At 53.0% G+C, this 24,218-nt stretch overlaps 1 protein-coding gene across 1 annotated transcript in view; it reads right to left on the reverse strand.

Annotated features, from left to right (window-relative positions):
* The window catches only part of MRTFA (myocardin related transcription factor A), a 121,097-nt gene that overhangs the window by 5,625 nt on the left and 91,254 nt on the right, over window positions 1-24,218 (reverse strand). The window contains 9 exon segments of the mRNA XM_029204544.1: window positions 1-2; window positions 4-731; window positions 1,758-1,929; window positions 2,173-2,426; window positions 4,603-4,734; window positions 5,225-5,400; window positions 9,002-9,163; window positions 10,085-10,160; window positions 12,828-12,883. The exon segment at window positions 1-2 is cut by the window's left edge and continues 272 nt beyond it. Of these exon segments, the coding sequence (XP_029060377.1) occupies window positions 1-2; window positions 4-731; window positions 1,758-1,929; window positions 2,173-2,426; window positions 4,603-4,734; window positions 5,225-5,400; window positions 9,002-9,163; window positions 10,085-10,160; window positions 12,828-12,883 (1,758 nt within the window).

Consider the following 24,218-nt stretch of genomic DNA (forward strand, 5'->3'; position numbering starts at 1 on the left):
TGCCTGCTCAGCTGGCAGCTGGCAAGGCTGCTTTCCTGCTTCACTGCAGCACCAAGCGTGACCAGGGCCGGGGCAGGAGCAGGGGCTGGCGTGGGCTGCTGGGCCCGCTTCTCCTGCTCCAGCTGCAGCCTGAGCCACTCCACCAGCTGCTGCTTCTGCCGGAGCATGCGGGTCAGCTCCTCGATCTGCTTGTCCTTTTCCTGCAGCATCTGGTCCTTGTCACGCCCCTCCAGCTCTGCCCGCATCCCAGGGCTGAGACAGCAGGACCCAGCGCGGGGGCCCTCCTCCTTCACAAGGATCTGCAGCGGCGAGGCCTGCAGGGTGAGCTGGGTCACTGGCGACGTCACCATCTCGCCAAAGGTGTCCCCAGGCGTGGAGTTCTCGTCGCCTGTGCTGAGCAGTGAACGCTCTGAGGGGGTGGGAGACACAGGGGGCGTGGAGCCCGTGCTGCCAAACTTCACCACTCCATTGCTGGTCACCGTGGCCACCACCACCTCAGCCGGGGCCAGGCCCGCTGCCACCAGGGTGGGCCCCGTGCTTAGCCGAGCAGCAGGGAAGGCTACCACCACCTCGCCAGCCTTGGGCAGGATGGAGGCAGCGGCGGGGCCCTTGGGTGCTCCAGCGGCGGGACTGATTTGCTCCTGGTAGGCGCGCAGGCGCTCAATTAGGTCTGTCTTGGTGCCCGAGACGGGCAGTGACCGCAACTTCAGCTCCTGCTTCAGCTCTGCCACCTGCAAGGGGGTGGAGAGTCCGGGCAGTCCTCCTCTGTCTGGACCCCACTGGCCACTTCAGATGTATCAACCACCTGACCCTCCCACAGCCCTGGGGGGCGAGACGTGCATCTGCCAGGCTGGCCCCCTCCTCCTCGCCGTCCTCACACCGGGGGCATGGTGCCTTGTGCTCGGTAAATACTTAATTGACTGGATTTTACAGATGAGAAAACGGAGCTCATGAAAGTGAAATAACTTCTTCAGGATCACACAGCTGGTGATGGGCAGAGCTAGGGGTTAGAGCCGGGTCTGAGGGACTCTGAGGCCCGTGTCCAGCTCCCCCCAAAAGGGCTGTACCTTGCTAGGATCCCTGTCATGACTGAGGAGGGAGCAGACTGGTTCAGAGGACAAACTCTCCAGGGAGAATGTGATCCACTCCCCTTTCTGATCAGGGCAGAGAAAACAGGCCAGGCCTGGGGCGTCTCCCGCCCTCCAAAGCCCAGGGCACGAGTGCAGCCTGTGGCCCAAGTGTGGGCTGCTCTCTCCCAGGCCAACACAGCACTTGTAGAGCAGATTCAGCAGGACAGTAGCTGGCCGCATGGAAAGGGTGGGTGCTGTAATGGAGCCCTGAGTCTGAACCCTGGCTGTACTGCCGGCCGGACCCATGACCTCAGGCAAACCTCTCTATCCCTCGACGCCTCTGCTTGCTCATCCTTAAGCCGGGGTAACACTCCCTGTTTCTCACACTGCACTGTAGAGGCTGAGGAAAACGAGAGGTGCACAAGTGCTCCGTAAGCCCTGCGGCCCTTGACAGATACTGGCTGGCGTCGTTAATGACGATGACCACGATGACAAGGCTAATGCCACGGATGACCAGGGCCTCAGAGCAGGTTCCAGGTGCCTCTGCTGGAGCTCTGCTCTGCCTCCTGCAGCCGTGGTCCTGGGCCGGCCGCCTCCCCTGCCCGAGACCGAGCACCTGACCGCCCCCACGAGAGGCCAGGCTGGCGACGGCACAAGGCCTCCAGGGGGAAGTGTGCAACCACTTACCTTCATGTCGTCCAGGTTGGCAGGCAGGGCCCCAGGCTTGCCAGTCAACGAGGTGCTGTTCTGACGTACCAGCCCACTGGGCCCAGGGGCGCCCGAGCCGGAGCTGCTGCTGGTAGCGGAAAGGCTGCGCGTCAGGGGGGCCCCACCGCTTCCCAGAGCCTCCCCTGCTGGCCTGAGAGGAAGAAAGGACAGGAATGAGCCCCCGCCAGGTCTCGCCCTAGGCCTCTGCGGGCCGGATGGAGAGGAGCAAGGGGCAAGGGCCCCGCCCACAGAGCACTCCCGCAGGACCAGGACCAAAGGGTCCTTTCATGTCAGGGCTGCCCGCATCTGGCCGTCCCGGTGCCTGTGGGCGGGGGGTGGGGGGGTGGGGGGGTGTAGGGGTGGGGGGCGCGTGGCAGGGGCAGGCCGGGCCTACTTGGGCGGGGCGGGCAGGATGGTCTGGTAGTTGTAGTGCTGCTGCTGCTGCTGATTGAGGATCTGGAGCTGCAGGAAGAGCTGCTGCTGCTGCAGGATCCTGGCGTAGGAGGAGTCCATGGGGGGCGCCCCCTTGTCCTGCTTCTGGTCCGGGGGGATGTACTGGTGATACTTGAGCTTCTTCACCTTCGGCTTCAGCTCCTTGGCCTTCTTGCTGCGCTGCGACTTCTCACTGGCAGACTTGGGTTGGCTTTGCTGCGGGCACAGGAGACAGAGGGCGCTGTCAGGGGCAGCCGAGTGGCTTCCGGAAAGGCCCCGCTGCCCACCCTGCCCTGTCCACGCTCCCTGCCAAATGGCACCCCTCCCAAAGCAGAGGCCTCCTCAGTGCCCGGGAGTGTCCAGGGAGGGGGTGAGGGCGATGGGGGGCGGGGCTTGTGACTGGCTCTGCTCTTAAAAGAGCTTCTAGCCCCAGTGCACAGGCCAGGCAGCCTCCCTGTGACCCTGAGCACAGAGTGAACAGGACGACGAGGTGAAAAGAGCTGTTCTACGGAGCTCGCGCAGCCCACACTGGGCGCTTTACAAAAGCCGCGTCACACAGACCTGCAAAAACCCTGCCTCCCCAGGAACCGGCCCGTCGACTCGAAAGGGAAGAAAGAGGCTCAGGGAAGCCACGCGCTCGAGGCCGCACAGTGACTGGGACCTCGCTGCGCGAAGGAGCTGGGATCCGAACCCTGGACCTCAGAAGCTCACGTCCATTCACTGACGGGGCGGCCGGCACACAGGGAGGCCGTCTCCCGGGTGAGGAGGGTGGAGGGGGTGTGGGCAAGAGTGAGCAGGGCGCTGAGTGCTGGGGAAGGAGCAAGGAGGGCCTCGCGGCTTCTGAGCAGAGAGCGGCAGGCGGAAGGGTGGAGACTCGATGCGGGGCTCAGCGGGGGTCTGACCAGGGCGCCGTGGGCACTGACGGGACGTGGAAGGAGGTGACTGACTAGAGGGAGAAGGGACAACAGCGCGTGTGGCAGCCGAGTGGCTACAAGGTCACGGTTTTGAGCTTCGGCAACAGCGTGACAACGGTGGCCCCTTCGCAGAAGTCGGGAAGAGGTGCCGGTTGGCCAGGGTAGGGAGAGTGGGGGAGAAGGCGCGGGGCTGCTGGGACCGGAGAGCACCCGAGAGGAGGGAGAGGGGTCCGCTGAGAGGCCCCGGCAAGGCTGAGGGTGCGAGAAAGAGGCCGAGGGCAGCCCGGGAGCACCCCACTGAAAGGGAAGAAGACGGGGAGCCCAGGGAAAGCCACCAGAGAGAGGAGTGCGACCTGAGGCAGGTCTGAGGCAGCTGGGGGCTCAGCTTGGAGGAGAGCCCGTGGCAGGGCTGGGGAGCGGGGACAGAGGCCGAGGCACTACCGGGAAAGAGGAAGTTAGATAAACACACATACACTGTTCTCGCAAACGGGGAGTGGGCAAAGGAAGGCACCAGTCATGTGACGAGGAGCAGGTCTGAGGGAGGAATTTGGAGAGAAAACCTCAGACATCTGCAGCCAATCAGGAATAGACCGCAGAGGCAAGGGAGGTGCCGGCTGCTGGGGTAGCGGCCGGGAGCCATCAGAGCGCCAGGGCACCACTGACCAGGAGGAGCAGGCCTGGGGCAGGGGCGCCACAGGGGAGGGCCGCGGAGACCCCACCAACCACCTGGGAGCGCCCGGAGGCACAGGGAGCCTTCGCTAAGGCTGTGAGCCGCAGCAGAGGAACGTGGGCGGCCAGAGGCTCCAGGCCAGGGCCTGGGCCTGTGTGGCGGGACTGGAGAATCAGTCAAGATGGGAAGCAAGCCGAGCGGGAAGGAAGGGCACCTGCCCAGCAGGCATGGAGCACAGGCTGGATGGAGGGTGGCAGTCAGGGCCAAGGTCCCAGAGGCCGAGGGAGAAAGCTCGGCTGGGCGGGGAGGACCAGACACCGGCTCCTCATGCTGCTGAACTTAACCTCAGCGTCCAGCACCGTGTTCCCACACAAAGGTCCCCATGGGCGTCTCGTGGGGTTGACGGTAAATGCCGTCCCTTCAGGTATCTTAGGTCAGGACTTGGAGGAAGAGAGTGACAACAAACACCCGGCACAGCTGGCTGGGTGACCTCAGGCCCATCGCCTCACTTCTCGGTTCTGTCATAGCCTCACGAGGCTCCGAGTGGACAGAGGGGACGTGTGGACGTGTCTTCCTGGGGCGAGCAGGAGTGAGAGCCTGGCCCGCTGTGTTCAGTGAGCGGTGGCTGCGGCTGTGACGGCCAGCGTGCGTGGAGAGAACAGGAGATCTCCCAGAGCACTGTGGTGACCTCGGCTGGTCCCGGACCAGGAGGAGAAGAGAGCCAGCCCCACTCCCCACACTGGGACGGAGTCACGGCAGGACTCAGAGGGGAACGGAGAGGAGAGGGCGGTCAGCTAGAGGTCTGCACCTTAATGAGTGTGGGGAGGGGCTTGGCGGTGGCAACCGTGGTTCCGTTGGCGAGGCTGGGCGGCGGAGGAGGCTGCTCCGCCAGGAAGACTGTTTCTCCAGACTCTGGGCCCACGGGGAGTTGAGACACGACCTGGGAGAGAAGAGGGGAAGTGAGGACACGCCCACCCCTTCTCGAGGCCCTGGAAGCTGCGCCATCTCCAGGCTTCAGCCGGTTGTGCATCCCTGCCCTGCCCTGCCTGGAGGTGGGTGGCTGTCACCCCCTCGGACGCCATCACCGTTAGGGGGCAAATGACGGGCAAAGACGAGAGGGATGAAAAGAGCAGCCTCCAGGGTGGCAAGGGGAGAGGGAACTAGAAAAGGGGAAGACAGAGGGTGGTGAAATGTTACGGAACTGAACACACTCAGGAGAAGTGGCTGTTCTGAATGAGCAGACATGGGGCAGCAGGGAGGCCTCTGAATCTAACTGCAAGGCTGCCCAGCCGGCGTCCTCCATGAGGGCCCACCGCCGCACCTTCTGGCTTCCCCGTCCCACCTGGCCCAAGCGAGGGACCTCATTCTGGGCCGCTCCAGTAGGTCTGGGGCCCCTGAGCAGGGGAAGCACCTGTAGTGGACAAGCTCACCTGAGTGGGGGACACAGAGGTGGCACTGGGCAGTGGCTCGCTGACTCGGGCTTCCAGGGGTGACGGCACCGAGCCCTGGGACTCATGGCTGGCAGGCTGCTCAGGAGATAAGGCATCGCTGCTGTCCTCATCAAAGGAAGAGCTGTCTGCTACTTTCGGGTAGTTCACCTGGCCCACTGAAAGCCAAGGCCAGGGTGAGACTCCTCCAGCAAAGGGGAAGAGGCTGTCCCAGCGAGGCGCCTGCCCTGCGGCCCCGCGGCGCCAGCAAGCAGCTGGAGAAGGAGGCCAGCAGCCGACCTGCCTCCTGTGTCCAAAAGAGCTCAAGGAAAGCTTGTCATCACGACCCGAAACAAAGGCCAGGAAGAGTCAGTCCCACCAGGTCATCAGAGCACTCCCCTTGGTGGGGAAAGGCCTGATGGTTAACCCCTTGCTTTTAACTCCGCCCTGCGTTCAGTCTTCCAAGTCAGGGTCTGCCCTCCCGCCCCACAGCCTGCCACCTCCTGTTTCCCTGCTGTTGAAGGCATTTTATTCCCATCCTGTGGCTGCACAAAACTCTCCTCTTCTCCCAGAGGCTCACGGACCCTGCGATCAGGGACGGAAGGAGTTTGGGTAACAGCTATGCAGGTGCAACTCCTCCCCTGGGCTGCCCGACTCCCCGAAGACCAGGAGGAACAGACAGAAGAGCCTCGCGGAGAAGGGCCGCCTGCTTGCACAGGTGAAGCAGATCAGTGGAAGGACAGCGACCTCCCTTCAGCAGCCAGTGACTCCCAGAGACCCACGTCCTGGGGGCAGGCCTGCGCTCCGGGGCAGGGACCAGGCTGGGTGGGAGAGGCGGGAGAAGCAGGGACCCAGCGTTGGAATCCCAGATGCAGAGAGAAGGAAAGAAGGGGATGGGGCAGGCAGGGTACTTCAAAAAACTCCTGTCACAACACTGCCACCAGCACGGTCAGGGGAGTTGTTCTGCACCGGCACTGTCCACGCAGGGGGAATGAGGCAGCGGCGCAGAAGTGAGCCGGCAGCCATGCCGGGGACGCAGCTGCGGCGGGAAGACCACAGATGAGGAACACTCTCCCGGCAGACCCTCCCCCGCTCCAGGGCCGTGCCCCGAGGCCCTATGCCCCTAGGGCCCAGCAGGATGCCCCTGAGCTTGTCCCCCACCCCCCACCCGCCCTCCCAGGGGCCCGCAAGGAGCGCGGAGAGGATGCAGCTCGCTGACAGTGGGCCCTTCTTGCCGGTCACGCTAGGTCTAGGTGCTCTCCCACAGTCTCCTGCTCCCAGAGAGGGGACCTGCCATGGCACAGCAGCCACAGGACACTGGGACTCAGGACGGAGGAGCTGCGGGTCCACCCCCGCCTCAGCCCAGCCTGAGGAAGCTGCTGGCCACACTGCAGCGGCCCCAGGGCCGTCAGGCCAGGTCACTGAGGGGCCCACCCCTCTCTCCTGCAGCCAGGGCAGCCCGGATGGGGCCCTGCCCGGCCGGAGTTCACGGGCCAGGCACCCTGGAGCCCAGCCGCTGCTCTGCTGGCGGGAAACGTGGATGCTGAGGGGAGGCCGGCCATGACTCCAACGACCAGCTGGTGGCGCGTGTGTGAGCAGATGGCCGCAGGTGTGTGGTGCAGTCTGGGAGACGGAGGCCGTCTGCGAAGCCCCTCCCATCCCGGTGCACACCCCGCTCTGCCTCCCCCTCCATCCCCCACCTCCTCAGCCTCTCCCCTGACTCCTTCCTCTTAGCCCTAAGCCTCCTCCTTGACCACTATGTCCCTCTCTCCTCTCCACTCTCTTCCTGAACAGACGGACCATGTGTGCTGTCACCACTGCCTTGCCTCCTGCTCACTCCTTGGCCTGCACGCTCACTGCCGGCGAATGCTCCTCTCTCCCCAGTCACCAGTGATGACCTCGTTCCAAACTAAGCTACTTCCCGGGCCTCAAACAAGCCGTATTCCGCCAGGGCTCCAGGCCACACTGCCCCCGCTGTCCCCTCTGCCCGGAATGTCCCTCTGCACCCTCTCTACTTGGCAAACTGACTCGATCTCCAGGTGGGCCCGAAACGTGTCGTCAGCCCCACCGCCATCCGCATCCCTGAGAGAAGCCCATCTCGGACGGGCTCTCGCTGCCCCTGCCACACACCGCTGTCCTACACTGTCCACGACAGAGCCGCCAGCTGGTCTGTAACGAACGTCACTGCAAAGCAGCAGCCCTTCCCCGAGTCTCCCTGGGCGCCCAGGACTGTGCCGGGCCCTTCACAGCCATCGTCACCTGGGAGCCTGCAAACTGTCCCGAACGGCAGGTGGCTTGGCTACGATGTTACAGGGCCCTGGTCTTTCTAACTACGTGGTGCCACCGTGCCTGGGAGCTAGACTCAGAAATCACTTGTGCACACGGCAGCCTTCTCCCGTCAGACTGAGTTCTCTGAGGGCCGCCGCAGCATATTCTGTTCGTCTCTGTAACGGCAGGACTCACACAGGCCTGGTGCATGGCTGACTCTCAGCAAACATTTACCAGACTTGGGCTGGCTGGAGAGTCCAGAACTGACCTTGGCCCAAACGCTGTTGTGGAATCTGGTGAAGGTCCGGGCAGGAAAACACTAACACAAGGTGAAGTGAATGCCAGGGCAAAGCAGGGAGTTAAAGGGGAAGAGGGCGGTCAGGGCACCTCCTCTGCGGGTGCAGATGAGGTCCCAGAAACCGGTCTCCTCTGAGCCAGGGCTCGGGCCCAACGTGGCCTGCTTCGGGCCTACTCCTGTGCCCTCCCCTGCCCTGCCCAAAGACCCAGCTCACTCCTACATGAGAGCACCTGAGCCTCCTGAAGGCACGGCTGCTCCTCGGGGGCAGGTCTCAGGCCTGCGGCAGCCAAAGAAACATGTCTGTACCAACAGTTACCAAAGTCTGAGGGAATCATGTCTGCACACCTGCCCGTGGCACAGGAGGCCCTGCACGTCCTGGACTCTGTGGCCTCCCCCTCACGTCTCAACACCCGTTTCCAGCTCCACGTGCAGGCTGCTCCTTCTGCCCGCTGCATACGCTTTCATTCCTACTCACCCTGCACCCCCATCTGGGCCTCAGCTCTTCTGATGCCGACGCCCGCTGTCGGGGCCGGCCTCCATCACCCCCATCTGGGCCTCAGCTCCTCTGACGCCGATGCCCTCTGTCGGGGCCGGGGGGGGGGTGGCCCTCCAACACCCCCACCTGGGCCTCAGCTCTTCTGACACCGATGCCCGCTGTCGGGGCCGGGGGGGGGCGGCCTCCATCTCACTCTCACCTGTTTCCTTGCCTGTATCTGCTCCTGGGCTTGAGCTCCGTAAGGACGAGGGGCTTGGTCTGCCTTGTGGGGCTGTGGCCCTAGCACCTAGCACACTGCTTGGATCAATCGACCTTTACTGACTGAACTATCTGAGGAGAGTGCCAGGCTCCAAGAAGAGATTTCACTAATGAAAAGAAACCGCAGGCACAGTTTCAAGGTCCCAGCGTCTCCACGTGCTCACACACACCACCCCGGACATCTACCTACCTTCTCTGGGAAAGAGGGACAAGCCCCTGCACTCACAGAGATGGGAAGCGGACAGAGGCCTCTCTGTCACTGATGCAGTTATTTTGGCACGGTGCTGATCTGTGAGGCCACTGGCGCTGTCCCAGGCTCACAGGACCCGTTTATCAGGCTCTCATACTCTGTACCTCGGCTCCCCCAAGGCTAAGCAGGAAGTCAGGGAGCAAGCGGTCCAGAGCCCATGCCCTCTGCGCCCCGCCTTCAAGTCCACACGTGGTGGCCGGGCCTCCTCACCAATGATGGCTTCCTTCAGGCTAGACTCCACAGGCAGGATGTTCTTCTCCACCAGCTCCATGGGGCCAGGCCTCTGCGCAATCTTCTCGTTGAGGTCATCGGCCAGCCTGGCTCTTTTCAGCTTCAGCTGCTTGGCCTGCAGGGAAGGCTCAGCCGAGGTCTCTGCCCGTGGGAGAGAATGGAGTGCAGGAGGATATAGGAATGAGCTGGTCCTACCCTGGGAACTGCAGAGCAGCTCCCCTTCCCTCTGGGGAAGGAGCAGAGACCATGAGAATGTAAATCAAGTGCCAGGCGGAGTACGGTGGCCTGGCCTGAAGTTTCACAAGGACAGAAGAAGGGGCCCCCACTGTGGACAGTGTGTGGTCACGCGCAACAGTGGTCACTAGGCACAGGCTGGCCCAGACGACTCTCTGAGCTGGAGCTAGAGCTGAAAGAGCACCAGGCAATGGGTGGTGTCTCCTCTCCCTCAAGCTCGCTGCGTTATGGGGACAATCCACCTCCCTGCTCTGGGCCTCAGTGCCTTCCTCTGCAAAGTGTGGGGTTCAGTCTAGGAAAGTCTTCTTCCAACCCCAAAGTGGTTTCAAAACCAAACAAAAAGTGAATAGGCTCAAGCCAAAACCTTTCCTTCCCTAGAATGAGGAAAGAAGTGTGTGTGTGGGCAGGTGGAGTACGTCTGGGATGATCTTGCTTGTACTTCACAGGTGCTCCTGTAAATACTGAGTGAGCAAATGAATGGATGGATGGATAGATGAAGGAATAAATGAAAACAGAAAGTAAACACATTTAAGAACAGAGTTGGAGGAAAGGATTTCATACCGAGGTTTTATGAGATCCAGGGCCACGACGTGGCCATAGAAAAAGGGAAGCCACCCCAAGAGAATGTGACTGTGCTCCTTTGGGAATTCCCAAAAGCCAGGGGTGGTTGCCCACAGCACTGCTGTTTTAACTGCATTAAGGCTCTGGCTTACACTGTCAACAGAAACGGGAGTGATGAAAAAGAGGGACGATGAAACGTGGGTGGTGCAGGGGTGAAAACAGTGAGAATGAGGGTTTAGATGAAGAAGCATTTCCAATCTAACACACCTTCCAATATGTGCATCCTGACCAGCTCCGATCTCTCCGGCCGGGAACGAATCTTCCGCTTCAGGTAGTCCTCTGTCTATAGAAAAAACACACCAAGCAGCTCTCAGATCCAGGTCACAAGCTTATGGCATGAACAGGACCAAAAAGCAGCCGTGCCTTTAGTGGGTCACCTCTGCAGCCACCACAACCTCAGCCTGGAGACTGCAGGGTCCTGAGGCCCGGAAGGACGCGTCCACTTTCAGTGCACCTGCCAAGGGCATCATCCATCTGTCAAGACCATTTGTCGCTCTGAGGCTGGACTACTAATATATTTTTTAATCTATTACTTTTTTTAAAAAAATCGATTTATTTATTTTATTTTTGTCTGCATGGGGTCTTTGTTGCTGTACGCCGGCTTTCTCTAGTTGCGGCGAGCAGGGGCTACTCTTCTTTGCGGTGCGCAGGCTTTTCATTGCAGTGGCTTCTCTTGTTGCGGAGCACGGGCTCTAGGTGCACGGGCTTCAGTAGTTGTGGCACGTGGGCTCAGTAGTTGGGGCTTGCAGGCTCTAAAGCACAGGCTCAGTAGTTGTGGTGCACGGGCTTAGTAGCTCCACAGCATGTGGGATCTTCCCGGACCAGGGCTCGAACCCGTGTCCCCTGCACTGGCAGGTGGATTCTTAACCACTGCGCCACCAGGGAAGTCCTAATCTATTACTATCATATGTTATGTTCATCAAAGAAAATTCAGAAAATTAGAAAGTAAAACAACAATAAAAATTTTTAATCATCCACCGTTAGTATTTGGGGATATTTGTTTCTAATCATTCTTCCATGCAAAAGATAAGTTTAATTTTGCAAAGCTATAATCATACTGAATATAATTTTATACCTTATTTCAAAAAACTTGGCATTGCCTGATACCATGAGCATTTTCCATTCACTCTGAACGGCTGCCAAGTAGAGTACTAATTTTGATACATGGTGTCATAGCTCTAGTTCCTTAAAGTCTCATGTCCTCATTTCTGCACTTCTGAGACGCCAAGCAAATTAAACCATTCCCTCAACAGTCCCAGAGCCAGCCCACTGCCCGGCGCTCACGTTATAATGTATATATGACCCCGGATTTGTCTGACTCTAGAGCCTGTGCTCTTAACCTTTGCACCAGAATTTTACAAACCATAGGTCAAGACCATTAGTGGGTCAGGACCAGCACAGGATAGGGTAGGATAGGACAAGACAGGACAGGACAAGACAGAGCAGAGTAGGGTAGAGTAGAATTGAATAGAAAATAAAGTATCAGAGCATACTGCATGCCTGCTAGCAAGGTGAAGACTCGCTCCTTGGACTGGCCTTGGTGCTCTGACTGGTCAGCTCTGTGCCAGCCCCAGGGTGGTGCTGAGCTCTCCAGGAGATGGCTCACAGTGGCCGCGGGTTCAGGGCCTATCACCCATCTGCAGTGGGCAGAAGTACTGCCATGACTGCCGGAGAAGACGGCAGAACAGGTGTCGTACACTGCAGGTCTTCACAGACAGCAGAGGGAGGCATACGGTGCTGATGAAGAAAACACCTGGAGTCCACACCCCAAGGTTTAAATCCCAGTAAGCTTGCCGCTTACTAGCTGGACACGTTAGTTAACCTCTCTTAACTGCATCTATTGAGATAAAGATACTAACACCTCATTCATAAGAGCTGATGTGAACATAAACAAGAAAGGCTATAATTTCACACACAAAAGTACTCAATAAACTAGCAGCTGTACTAATTAGTCCGTATTTGCTCCTTGCCTTGGAGAAGCAGGCCGGGAAATGGTGCCAAGTCTTACGACTGGGTTGAGGGCACAGGCAATGACATTCCTTTTCTCTCTGCTGTATTCTCTCATCCTCCCAGGCACTGAGACAGTGCAGCTGGTCACTCCTTTGGTTCCCAGGACCTGTGGCCTCATTCTTCCCACTCACGCTAAGAATTAATCATAATTTTCCTTAGAAATTTGTTAAAAATAAAATAAAGACAGAAGATAGTAAGATAAGTCTTGGAGGTAAATATTTCAGTCTCTGAAAGAGCTGTGGGTCTTAGGGAGCCCCGGCCTATGATCCTCCATCTGGGGAGGCTCTCTTCCCTTGTCTTTTACATAAAAGAGAAAAGTGAAGGGGCTGAGAGGGGGAAGCATGTTCTGGCGAATTCCCCATCTCCGCCCACACTGGGCAGCAGAATATCCCCTGAGGCCCCCGAGGGAACTGAAACCGAGGGGGACAGGGCAACAAGCCAGGTGCTGCAGTGTGAACCTGAGCTCAGAGGGACCCAGCTTCTGCTTCCACGGCCTCAAGTGGACCCTGGCTGCTCAGGGGCACACGGAGACCAGTAAGGTTTCCATGCCCATTCTGGAGAGGTGTGGGCAGTGTGGCCAGACAGGAGGGACCACCACTCAGCAAGCTTTTCCGTGGCTGGTGGTCGTGTCCTAACAGCTACAAAAGGCTAAGTGGAATTAAAGATGGGAAAATACTAGTGGTCTCCAAACCAAAAGAAGGGAGGTGACCATTGCATACCCTTGAACGTACTAAAGGAAGAAACTCATTGCGATCATGGCCCATATCATCACACTGGGAGACGCTCGGGTGGGGATGAAGCAGAAAAGCCAGAGCTTTCTATTTAGAACCATAAGGCCAGGGCTGACCCTGGAGGCAACGCTAGACTGGAAGGAAGATGACAGCAGCACAACAGGCTCTGAAAATGCTCTTAGGAATCCTTGGGAAGCAAGGTGCCTTACCCTGGCCCGCTCCAAGCTCCTTCTCTGCTCATGAAATGCAGCTGGACTTTTCAAAGCTGTTGGGAGAAGAATGATAAAAGAATTACTTTATAGGGAAGCATCATGTCTACTGCTACACTTTACAGTGGAGAAGGTATCTTAAATTCAAGTTAATTTTAGCAGTACTATTAATATCAGCTGAAGTGAAGAAGAAAACGGCACCTGAGTAAGCACATATCTTTATGGTTCAGCTACCCCATCAAAACAATTCTGGTTACTTTGTTCCTAATGGGAACAGTCACTGCCTAAGCTTGGGCTCTGTAAGGTGCACCCAGGGAACATAACTTTAATATAATCCTTATGGAGCAGTCAACTCTCCAAGAATGCCCACTGGGCCTCCCTTTACCCTCGGGGAGACCGGGACACAGAGCAGAGCTGCAAGTTGGGTCCACCCACTTTCCTTCTCCAACCTCATCAGGAATCGCAAAGTGACCGAACTGTTTGAATGAGGCAGTTAAACCAAAAAGACATTCCATCTACTTGGGTGCCATTTCCTTCTTCGGTTCAGCTGGTATTAATAGTGCTGCTAAAATTAACTTGAATTTCATCTTGAAGGACTAAAAGAACTTCACCATGATTGTATGGTTAACCTTGGTGCACACAACCAGCAGCTGACCAGAGGCTCACTGTATCCCCCGTCATGGACCCGGCTCTTTTCTGGGGCTACCACCACATGGCCACAGCTCGCAACTCAGCAAAGCACACCGAGGGTGGGGAGACCAAAGCAGGACCCTCTACAAATGCAGTGCTGTGAAGAGAGTCTGTGTCAAAAACTCAGCAGATAACGAGTTGGGACACCCTGAGGATGAGAGGGGAAAAGGCCTGACTCACTTCAAGTTGGGAACAACAGCAGTACGAGGAAAATTCATAAGACCGTGGTCAGTTTCACTTCTGCTGCCCTAGAATTTCAGAGCAGCTGTGAAACTGTGTGTGCAGATAACTTTTGCTGGGCTGCTGGCTGTGGTAGGAGTGCAGGGGTAAGGAGACGCTAAAAGTAGCCAGAGCACAGATATGACCCTATCCTGCCTGGGCCTTTGCGCTTCCTCCCCCCATCCCACCCCCAGGGGCTGGGCCTCAGGAGCAGCAGTCCCCGAAGAAAGCTCCAAATGTTACTGCAGTACTTCTTTTTTTCTCTAAGTTTTTTTTTTTCCTAATATTAAAGTAAAAAAGAAACCCATTTTAAAAGATCAGTTGGAAGTACCCTATCTTCTAACGGCAGGGGGAGCGCTAGATTTAACAAATAATCTCTAAGGAAAACCAGCACAGGCTCCCTCTCCAAGCTACCAGAGCATTCCAAAGCATGACCCAGGTCATCCCAGCTCTAATCTGAAGGTCTTGGCATCTCAGTGGGTAAGCAGACAGCCCCTGCACCTGCTTCTACTGAGTAAGGCTGGTTCAACTCCAAAATCAGCCTCCAAAAGTCCTGATATGCAGAGTGTGATGGACCAGCAGGGAATGAACACACAACCTTGCTCTAGGAGCGCTTATCACACGGACGAGACGAGAAGCACTAAGAATCAAAGCAAAACTCAGTGTCCGCACCCCCCGCCCCCAGCTGCCTTTCTGCCTTAGTTTTCTCCACAGCTCATCACCGCCTGACACCCTGGATGGTCACACTGCATCTCTCTGTATTCACTGCCAGCCTCCTACCACTACAATAAGCTCCTCTGGGCATGGCAGGGGGTTTGTCTACTTCTTTCTGACAGTACCCCCGCCACGGAGAGCACATAAGTCATTCAATGAATTAATGAATATTCTATAAGGAACGGATACAAAGTGTACACTGGTGACAGGAAAACTAGAGGATTCTGTGAGCTCTAAACTTTCATTTGTACAGCCAGAATTAGGCTCTCATCTTGGTTCAAAACTTCACAGAAGTCCCAGAGATAAAAGCAAGACATGTGCATGCCTGTCCTGGGTTCTACCAGTTACCGCTGGTGTGACACGGGGAATGACTGCTTTCCAGGTCTCATTTTCTTCTTCTGTAGAGTCGAGTCCGCCCACCTCCCAGAACTCCTGTAACAACCGAAGGAGAGTGAAAGGACTCTGCAGCCATGGCGCCTTCACCAACACATTTAGGGTGCTGCTGTCATCACGTGCAGTGATTTGGTTGAAACAGGGGTTAGATTCCCACACGGGCCAGCTAGTTCCTACACCACGGTCACAGATAATCTGGCTAAACACCAGTCAGCGTGCAACGACCTACACTGGCTATCCTAAGGGGTAAGGCACAGATCCAGCTTCTGGGAAAACAACTCACAAAGCGCAGAATTTCTTGATGGAAGGGGAGTGCAACATTTTCATGTACAACGAGGATGTTGCACCATGAGTGGGGATAAGTGACAGGTGAACTAGCTGTACTGTACGTGACTTCCTGCTTTCCACTGGGTTAAGGAAATTTCTGCATAATAGCGAGGATGCCTACCTTCTGTGGTGGGCATGGTTCTAAACACTTTAAAATGTTACCTAATTGAATACTCCTACTGACTCCATGTGATGTGTAATATTCCACTGTACAGATGAGGACAGGCTCAGAAAGGGCAGGAAAGGCAGCAAGTGGCAGAATAGGATCATAACCTAATTCTCTCTCTCCCTTAAGTCAGAGTTCTTTCCCTCCTCTGGGTTGGCTCCTTAACTTCTTCAAAAAGTGGAGAAGAATGACCCCATTGGATGGGAGGCAAGGAGGCCTCAATGACCTGCAATGCTTAGATGTAGGGCTGAGGGCAGGCCATGTGGAAAGGCCAGCTCGACCACAGTACTGAGCACAAACATGTGTAAGGAAGGCTCAGAAGAGGGGTGCAAAGTGACTGCAGGTACACAAAGCCACGGTTTCAAACCTGGGGCTCATCATGGAGCTTAAGGTGCAGCCTTCAGCACTGATACTAGGAGACGAGCCTGGAGGTGGATGAGAAGACCAGAGCAGTTCACTAGCTGCTCAGAGCTTGGGCAAAAGAACCAGAAATGAAGCCCAAGAAAAGAATTCAAAACAATAATTACTGATTCCAAAAGACTGTTTCATTTTATAACAACAACATTATAATCTCATTGAATCCTCTTAACAACCATGAGGTAGGCACCATTATTCCAATTCTATATGTGAGGAAACTAACACTGCAGTAACCTGTGAGGTCACTCACCGAGTGGCAGACCCCAACCCAGGTCCAGCTCTGTCTCTCTTTCTCCCTTTGTGACAAGTGTGTAGGCTTCTATCAGCCCTTGAAGAGCCCACTCACTTTGTGCTGCTCTCTCCCCACGTCTAATTCTGCTCTGTGACAGCAAGTTCAGCGATTTCAAGAGCCACTTCCAACATGTGAAAGGAAGAGGGAGAAATGACCAGTCTGGTACGGGCTTCAGTCAGGACTCCTGGAAGGCGCTTCCCAGGCCCATCTGGGGAAGCCTTGAGCTGGGGCAGCCAGTGCTCTTGGTAGGTAGGGGTTTGGGGTGGAAAGGGCACTCCTATACATGTCTGGCCAGCTCTGTTAAAAGCTGCAGCCGTGGAGGGTAACCTAGTGAAGAGATTAGGGGTGATAAAGGTAAGCCCTGGGCTTTCTTGATGTAGAAGCAGGTGGCAATGTATAGTCAAAATCACAAGCTTCCACGCTAAGGGAATGAGACACAAGGAAGTACAGCAACGCAGAAAATAATTTAAAAGTTTAGGCCTCTACTAGCTGTGGAAAATCCCCAAAGGCTCGAAGCTAACCATAAACATGTGTCTGAGTAGGAGGGCGGCATTCACCTTGGATGCTCACGCCCTCTCTCGCTGCCTTAATGCTTTGCCAGAGGAGCCAGGGCACTGCTCGCTCGGAAATTTTATTTTCCCAGAAACTCCTAGAAGGCAGTCTCTGAAAGAGAAGCCCCGCCAAACCAATGCAAACCCAAGAACTGTGCATGTTGTTTATGAGAATATACATTTTTGGTGTCAGAGGGCACCAAAACTTGATCCTCTACTCCCACCCTCCGGGAGCTGGTTTCCTGGAACACTTGCGCGGCTTTGCGTGAACACAGGGGGGTGTGCAAACAGGTGCTCAAAGGAAAAATAACCAAGCCCCCCCCCCACGGAAATCAAATGAACACAAGTGGCTAAGAGGTGTGGTGCTCTTAGTCACAGTTTCGGTGCTAGATGTGGGCCCCGCCCCTGGCTGCCTCTAACCCCCGATTTAATACTCTGTTCCCTCTCTCCAGCGCCCATCTTCTTTCTCCCCTTACACATTTGCTACCTTAATTAAGTGAGGTCATTTGTGAACTAAAAAGAGAAAAACTGTTTCAATTTCCTTTTTCAAAACACACTGCCATCCACTTCCAGGGGGAGTTCAGTGCTGTGCTGGGTGTGATCTGATCAGACGGAGCGCTGTGATCTGATCTAGCACCGAAGCGCGAACATAAGGAGCCTTAAAAACCAACCTAGCGGGGCCTCCCTGGTGGCACAGTGGTTAAGAATCCGCCTGCCAATGCAGGGGACATGGGTTTGAATCCTGGTCCGGGAAGATCCCACATGCCGCGGAGCGGCTGGGCCCGTGAGCCACAATTACTGAGCCTGCATTCTAGAGCCCGTGCTCCACAACAAGAGAAGCCCGCGCACCACAATGAAGAGCAGTCCCCGCTCGCCACAACTAGAGAAAGCCTGCGCGCAGCAACAAAGACCCAAGGCAGCCAATAAGTAAATAAAAAGAGAGTAACTTAACAAAAAACCAACCTAGCACATGTATGTAGCGCTTTCCCATCACCAGCCCCAAATTTAGTTCAACATGTAGGCAAGTGAAAGCCTCCTAGGAGCCACAAAGCAGTTCTGAAAATGCATCTCAGCAAGAAGGATAGCAACAAACCACAGATATTCATTTTCTCATCATTATCATTAAGGAATATTTATTAGGTGCCTGGGTCTGAATGTCACTTTATTAGGTGCTGACATAGTAAAAATGATCGTTCCCATACTATGCTAGAATTAAGCTCACGGCCAATTTTGTATTCAGAGGAACTCAAAGGCTATAAACACAGGACAGCTAACAGAGATCAACAGACTGCCATGGGCTAAGGAGCCCTTCTTCCAGGCAAGCCTGCTGGATTTCTCTGTTCACTGTAGAAGCAGCAGGCATACGCACAGTGCATCTGTGGGGGCTGTGTCTGTGTGTGGTAACAAACATACTTAACAACTCAGGTGGGAAATCAGAACTACGTCCATTCATCCATCTATCTAATAAATAATTCTTAAGCAACTGCTGTGCTAGTTACTGAGGACAAGCATGTACAGGATGGAGTCCCAGCCCTCAAAGGCAGCTCAGGGTCCAGTCAGGGAAAAAGACAAATAATTACAATACAAGATGGAAGCATAGTTGTAGAGGTAATTTAAAGTGCTACGTAAGACAGAAGAGGCAAAATTCTGCCTGAGGAAAGAGTGTGTGAACTGTCTGGGTAGATTTTACAGAGAAAACCCAAATGAATGGAATAGAAACACCACAGGCAGACAAGTTCTAGGGACTACAAGTGGTCTGATGTGGTGGGACCAGGGTGTTCACGTGGGGATCATGAAGCTTGGGGGGGCGGGGGGCAGGGCCTGCATCTGGGGAGCCGGGGAAGACATGTTCTCTGTTCTTCCCACTAAGTACAAATAAACACTCTGGACCTTACATAAATAGGTTCTGAAAGGTGGAGGGAAGGTGGCAGACTGACTAGGGACCTTGGAACCCAAAGAATGACACAGTGGCGAGTCCCCCGAGTTTCCTTTTTGCCTTACATCCCAGACTTGGAGCTGAAGAAGCTGGCAACCTGGAAATGACAATGGAAGCGGACAAAAAAGCCCCAACAAAACCTACTCTCGCTAGCCATACGACCAGGAAAAGGGCAGCCTAGCAAGAGAAAAAACTTAAGACAGTAATCATTCTACTCCAGACAGACAGCACGGTGAAAGCCCCACCCTCAACAGGAAAGGCCAAGTGGGAGGCTAGACTTTCACCCTTACAAGGCTGTAATGAAGCACCCCAACACCCCTGCCAGGTGGTGTCAAAGAAGGCCAAGTAGGAGGCTGCCCCCAGCCCAAGGAATAAGTGGAGACCAAGTGGGGAGCCTGGACTTACACCCCCTCTAGCAGTAAGGAGATTCCCCCCCTCCCCCCGCTGAGGTGGTGTCACGGGGAGGACTGGTGAGGTGTCAGGACTTTCACCATTTACAAGGTCACCTCCACCCACAAAAAAGTTTAACATCGTGTCATCCAAGCCCTGGAAGGAGAGGAAAAAGATGGGTTGGAAAAGTACTTAAAGCTTCCCAAATTTGGCAAGAGACATAAGTCTTCAGAGACTGAAGAAGCTGAGCAAACCCCAAACAAGTTAAACCCAAAGCAGTTCACCCCAGGATACATCACAATTAAACTTTTGAAAACTAAAAACACAGAAAAACACTTGAAAGCAGCCAGAGGAGAAACAATTTGAACGACAGCAGATTTCTCATCAGAAACCGTGGAGGCCAGAGTTACCACACTAACCAGGTGAGTGACAGGATCAGAACCACATGGAGGGGTGGGGAGTTATTTCTAACTTGATGTTTTATGTTAAAAAATGGAATGAAGACGTGGCACATATACACAATGGAATATTACTCAGCCATAGAAATAAACGAAACTGAACTATTTGTAGTGAGGTGGATGGACCTAGAGTCCGTCATACAGAGTGAAGTAAGTCAGAAAGAGAAAAAAATACCGTATGCTAACACATATGTATGGAATCTAAAAAAAAAAAAAAATGGTTCTGAAGAACCTAGGGGCGGGACAGGAATAGAGACGCAGGCCTACTAGAGAACGGACTTGAGGACATGGGGAGGGGGAAGCGTAAGCTAGGACGAAGTGAGAGAGTGGCATGGACATATATACACTACCGAATGTAAAACAGCTAGTGGGAAGCAGCTGCATAGCACAGGGAGATCAGCTCGGCGCTTTGTGACCACCTAGAGGGGTGGGATAGGGAGGGTGGGAGGGAGGGAGACATAAGAGGGAAGAGATATAGGGATATATGTATATGTATAACTGATTCACTTTGTTATAAAACAGAAACCAACACACCATTGTAAAACAATTATACTCCAATAAAGATGTTAAAAAAAAAATTAAATGAGCAGAAACATACCTGGTAATTGGTATATATTCATTTCACCACTCATGTCTGCACTCACATGCTCCCCCCTCTTCCCTGCACCCCTTTTAACTTTGAATTTTTTTTTGAAACCTACAAAAACACTGAAAGAGCAAGTAATAAATGACCCTATAACTCTGACCTAGATTCACCAGTTATCTTTTAGCCCTATTTGTTTTCCCCTCTCCTGTGCGCACATGCACATACACACAATTTTGTTTAATCACTTGGAAGTGAGTTGCAGACACAGTTGTCCCTTGGTATCTGCAGGTGACTGGCTCCTGGATGCCCCACGGACACCAAAATCCATGTACCAAAATCTTGTATAAGGATGTTCAAGTTCCTTATACAAAATGGCGTAGCATTTGCATATAACCTATGCACATTCTCCCATATACTTTAAATCGTCTCTAGATTATTTATAATCCCTAATACAATGTGATTGCTATGTAAATAATTTCCAGTGCGTGGCAAATGCAAGTTTTGCTTTTGGGAACTTTCTGGAATTTTTTTTTCCAAATATTTTCCATCTGCGGTTGGTTGAACCCACATATTTAGAACCTGTGGATACGAAACCTGCAGATACAGAGGGATGACTATCAATCACATTTCATCCCTAAATTCTTCAATATGCATTTCCTAAGATATTCTAAAATATCTTTATCACACCTCAGAAAATTAATATTAATCCAATAATATAATCGAATTTACAGTCCATGTTGGAATTTCCTCAATTGCCCGTCAAATGTCTTACAGCGGTTTGGATTTTCCCCCTTAATCCAAGATGTAATCAAGAATCATGCACTACATTTCATAGTTGTCTCCTTTTGTCACATTTTGAAACAGTACTCCTGCCTTTTGCACTTTTCCTGACACTGACTTAAGTATACAGACCGGCTTGTTTTGTGGAAAGAATGTCCTATATTCTGAATTTGGCTGTTTCCTTGTGATTAGATTTAGGTTAAACATTTTTGGCAGGAAGACTACATAGCTGATGTGTACTTCTTAACATCAGGAGGCACACACACAGTACCATGCTGCCCAAGCACTGACAGTGCTGAAAGCATGAAAGGTGACACCAGATCTCTCCATCCTAAAGCTAGCATTTCCCCTTTTGTAATTAATACATAATCTGTGGGGTAACATTTTGAGGCCTTGTGAAAATCCTGTTCCCTGAGCACTGCTTACCTAATGGTTTTAGCATCTATTGATGATACCTGCCTGAAATCAAGTATTACACTGGGAATTGCAAAAGAGTAAGAACTGCATTTTTACAAGATCACTCTAGTAGAGATCAAGAGGCCATTCAGAAGAATAAAATGGAGTGACCAGGTAAATGGTTGTGCCATTAACACTCCCAGAGAGGGGATACAGAAGGAGTAGGCCTGGGACAGGGTGGGACAGATGGTGTTTAGTTTGGGACATGCTGAATATGAGCTAATTGTGTGACATCCTATCAAGAGATGTGCAAGTGGTATGTGTGTGTACTTGTATGTGTGTATATATGTACATATGCTTATATGTGTATGTGTGTGCATACGGCATCATCTAGGGATAATGTAATATATGTTATGTTGAGACAGAAGAAAATACTTCCCAGGATGAATCTTAAGAGACTCTCAGAATTTAAGCATAGGTGACGGACAGAGCCCAGCAAAAGAACCTGAGAAGGCTCACGGGGGTGGGAGAAGGCTATAAACATATAGAGATAAAGAAAAAGGGTGTAGGTAGAAAGAGAGAGATGTTAATAGTGGGCAGGTCAGATAAAATATGGCTTGCAAAGTTTCCAGAGGATTACTCATACTTAGGACACAGCCAGAGGTCTCGGAGCTATGCCGGTGAGTTGGTGGAGATGGGGACCAATCACAAGAGGCAGAGGAGTAAGAGTGAGGGTGGGATCCAGAGGTGTGTGTCCCCTAAGGGGTTAAGACCGCTAACTGTTGGTTACTCACTCGCAACAAGTATTAATTGAGAGCCCACATGTCCGTTGGTGCTGGGATATCCTTGTTCTTCCCTAGTGAAGAATGATGCATCAGACAAATAAACACCTAACACACTAGGAGGTGGTACATGCTCTGAAGAAATATAAAGCAGGGTATGGGCGATAGAGGGTGATAGGGCAGGATTTTATATGCAGTGGTCAGGGAAAGACTTTCTAATGTGATGTTTGAGCCAAGACCTGGAGGAAAGGAATGAGCCCTGCAGGCAAGGAGAAGAGCAAGTGCAAAGGCCCTGGGTGGGAACCTGCCTGAGAGACAGAGGGACCTCAAGCAGGCCAGGCTGGCAGAGCAGAGTGAGCAGAGAGAAGAGTGGGAAGAGACGCTGTAAGAGGGGGAGCCGCAGAGGGCCCTGCAGGACTTTGGACTTTACTTGTTCTCAAGTAGAAATAGAGGGAATGAAACAGGGAGAAGAAATAAAGCAGAATTGTGCCTGTCAACCGTGCTGTTGACAAAAAGGCTCCTGAGGGTAACGTAAATAAAAAGATCTGCTGCAAATGGTTTCCTTGTTTTTCCCCTGCTGTTTGCACAGCATGCTGGGAATTACCTAACTTGAGCTTCTTAGTACCTGCTATTTCCTACACTTTATAAAGGAGAACTGACTTGCCTGGGATCACATCCTAATTAACGGCAGAACAAAGGCCTCTGGTTCTTCTGATTCTAAAATTCAGATCTTTTAATTTATGTATATTTCAGCATAAGCCAGGTAGGAGGAGGAGTGGGAGTGGGTCAGAGAAAAGATACTTCTCTGATCAAGCATCTTTAAAAAAAAAAAAAATTGATAGTTACAAAAAAATAACAAACAGTGATTTTAATCTGATCTTTTACATTTTGCTTTCTTCTCGCTATTCCTCTGGAAAGAAATGCTGCCTTGTCATTTGCTCCAATATTGGCAATGGGACAGAAGGGAGGACTTCAGATATAACCTCAGTAAATGTCAAGGGGCACACATTTTCTCATCCCTTTTCCCATCAACCCTCTCTCAAAGGGGTCAACATAGCAGAAGAGGGAGTCACCGTATAATCAAACTCCTTCCAAAGTTAACTGAGTCTTTTGCCACATCGCGTGGCCCTAGCACAGAAGTTTGTCACACAGCTCCAGGCAGTTCATTAACTCCACCAAACTGACCCCAGACATGGTGCAAGGCCATATGAGAGGCAGGCAAGGCAGGCTTTTCCCAGCATTGGAGGCAAGGGGTCATAAGCTGTCTGTACTCAATCATTTTATATGCAGCAGCGCCAACTGTCTTAGAAATTCATCAACTCTTGAATCACGTGGATAGGACTATCCTGTACTTCAGAACTCCTGGCGAGAAGACAGTAACAATATTCTATGCCGTCACTAAAAATGAAAAGGGGAATGATGCCAGCAGCCCTTGGTCCTGTGTTTCTCCGAGTGTGGTTCCAGAACCACACTTGCATTAGAAAGTCTCTGGAGGGCAAGAATCTCTACGTAATGCAGAGATTCCAGAGCTTCAAGAATTTCAATCTTTAGTCAGCTCTTCAAGGAGGCTGGTGCCAATAAAATTTGAAAACTATTGTTTCCCTAGTCCAAAAGTCAGGGGAAACGTGACACTGCAGATGAGAATGTAAGAATTTTTATTTGCTCATTCTCCACCACCAGGGGCTAAGTGACTAAAAAGTACACCTAGTAAGGACTTGATAATTTTTCGGAACAGCTAACTCAAAATTGCAACTCTGATGGCTGTGTAGGTGTCCACAAATTGGTAGAGTTTAATCTCCTGAGCTCCTTTCAGGACCACTGCTTCGAGGTGCAAAGTATGTATTTCTGAGAGTCAGAGGATCAGGGCTTTTTGCCATCTTCCTCACACCCTGGCGAGGGCCTCATTCAGCTGGGATGGATTCCACACCCTGCTGTTTGTATTCGGGCCTGGCAACACACTCAGTGGAAGGCAGCTACAGAAATGTAGTCCTTGGTCTTAGCACACAGCAGGTGAGGAGCACAGAGGCTGGCTGTGTCACTGATGTGTAAGGGTTTACAACAGCATTGGGGGAATGATTTTTCTTGGGATTCCACATCCAGGCAGAGGAGGGGCCCTTAACCTGGGGCACACTATACCAGCTTTAGAGTATCTATGAATCCCTGGAAACTGTGTGCTGAATTTTGGGTACTTGCTTGGGCAACTGTCTAGTGAGAGGATGTGTAAGATTTTCCAAGGAGTATCAATGGCACACACACACACACACACACACACACACACACACACACACACACAC

Source organism: Monodon monoceros, unplaced genomic scaffold, assembly GCF_005190385.1.
Source record: "Monodon monoceros isolate NGI ecotype Baffin Bay Population unplaced genomic scaffold, NGI_Narwhal_1 Super_Scaffold_6, whole genome shotgun sequence".
Classification (NCBI taxonomy): domain Eukaryota; kingdom Metazoa; phylum Chordata; class Mammalia; order Artiodactyla; family Monodontidae; genus Monodon; species Monodon monoceros.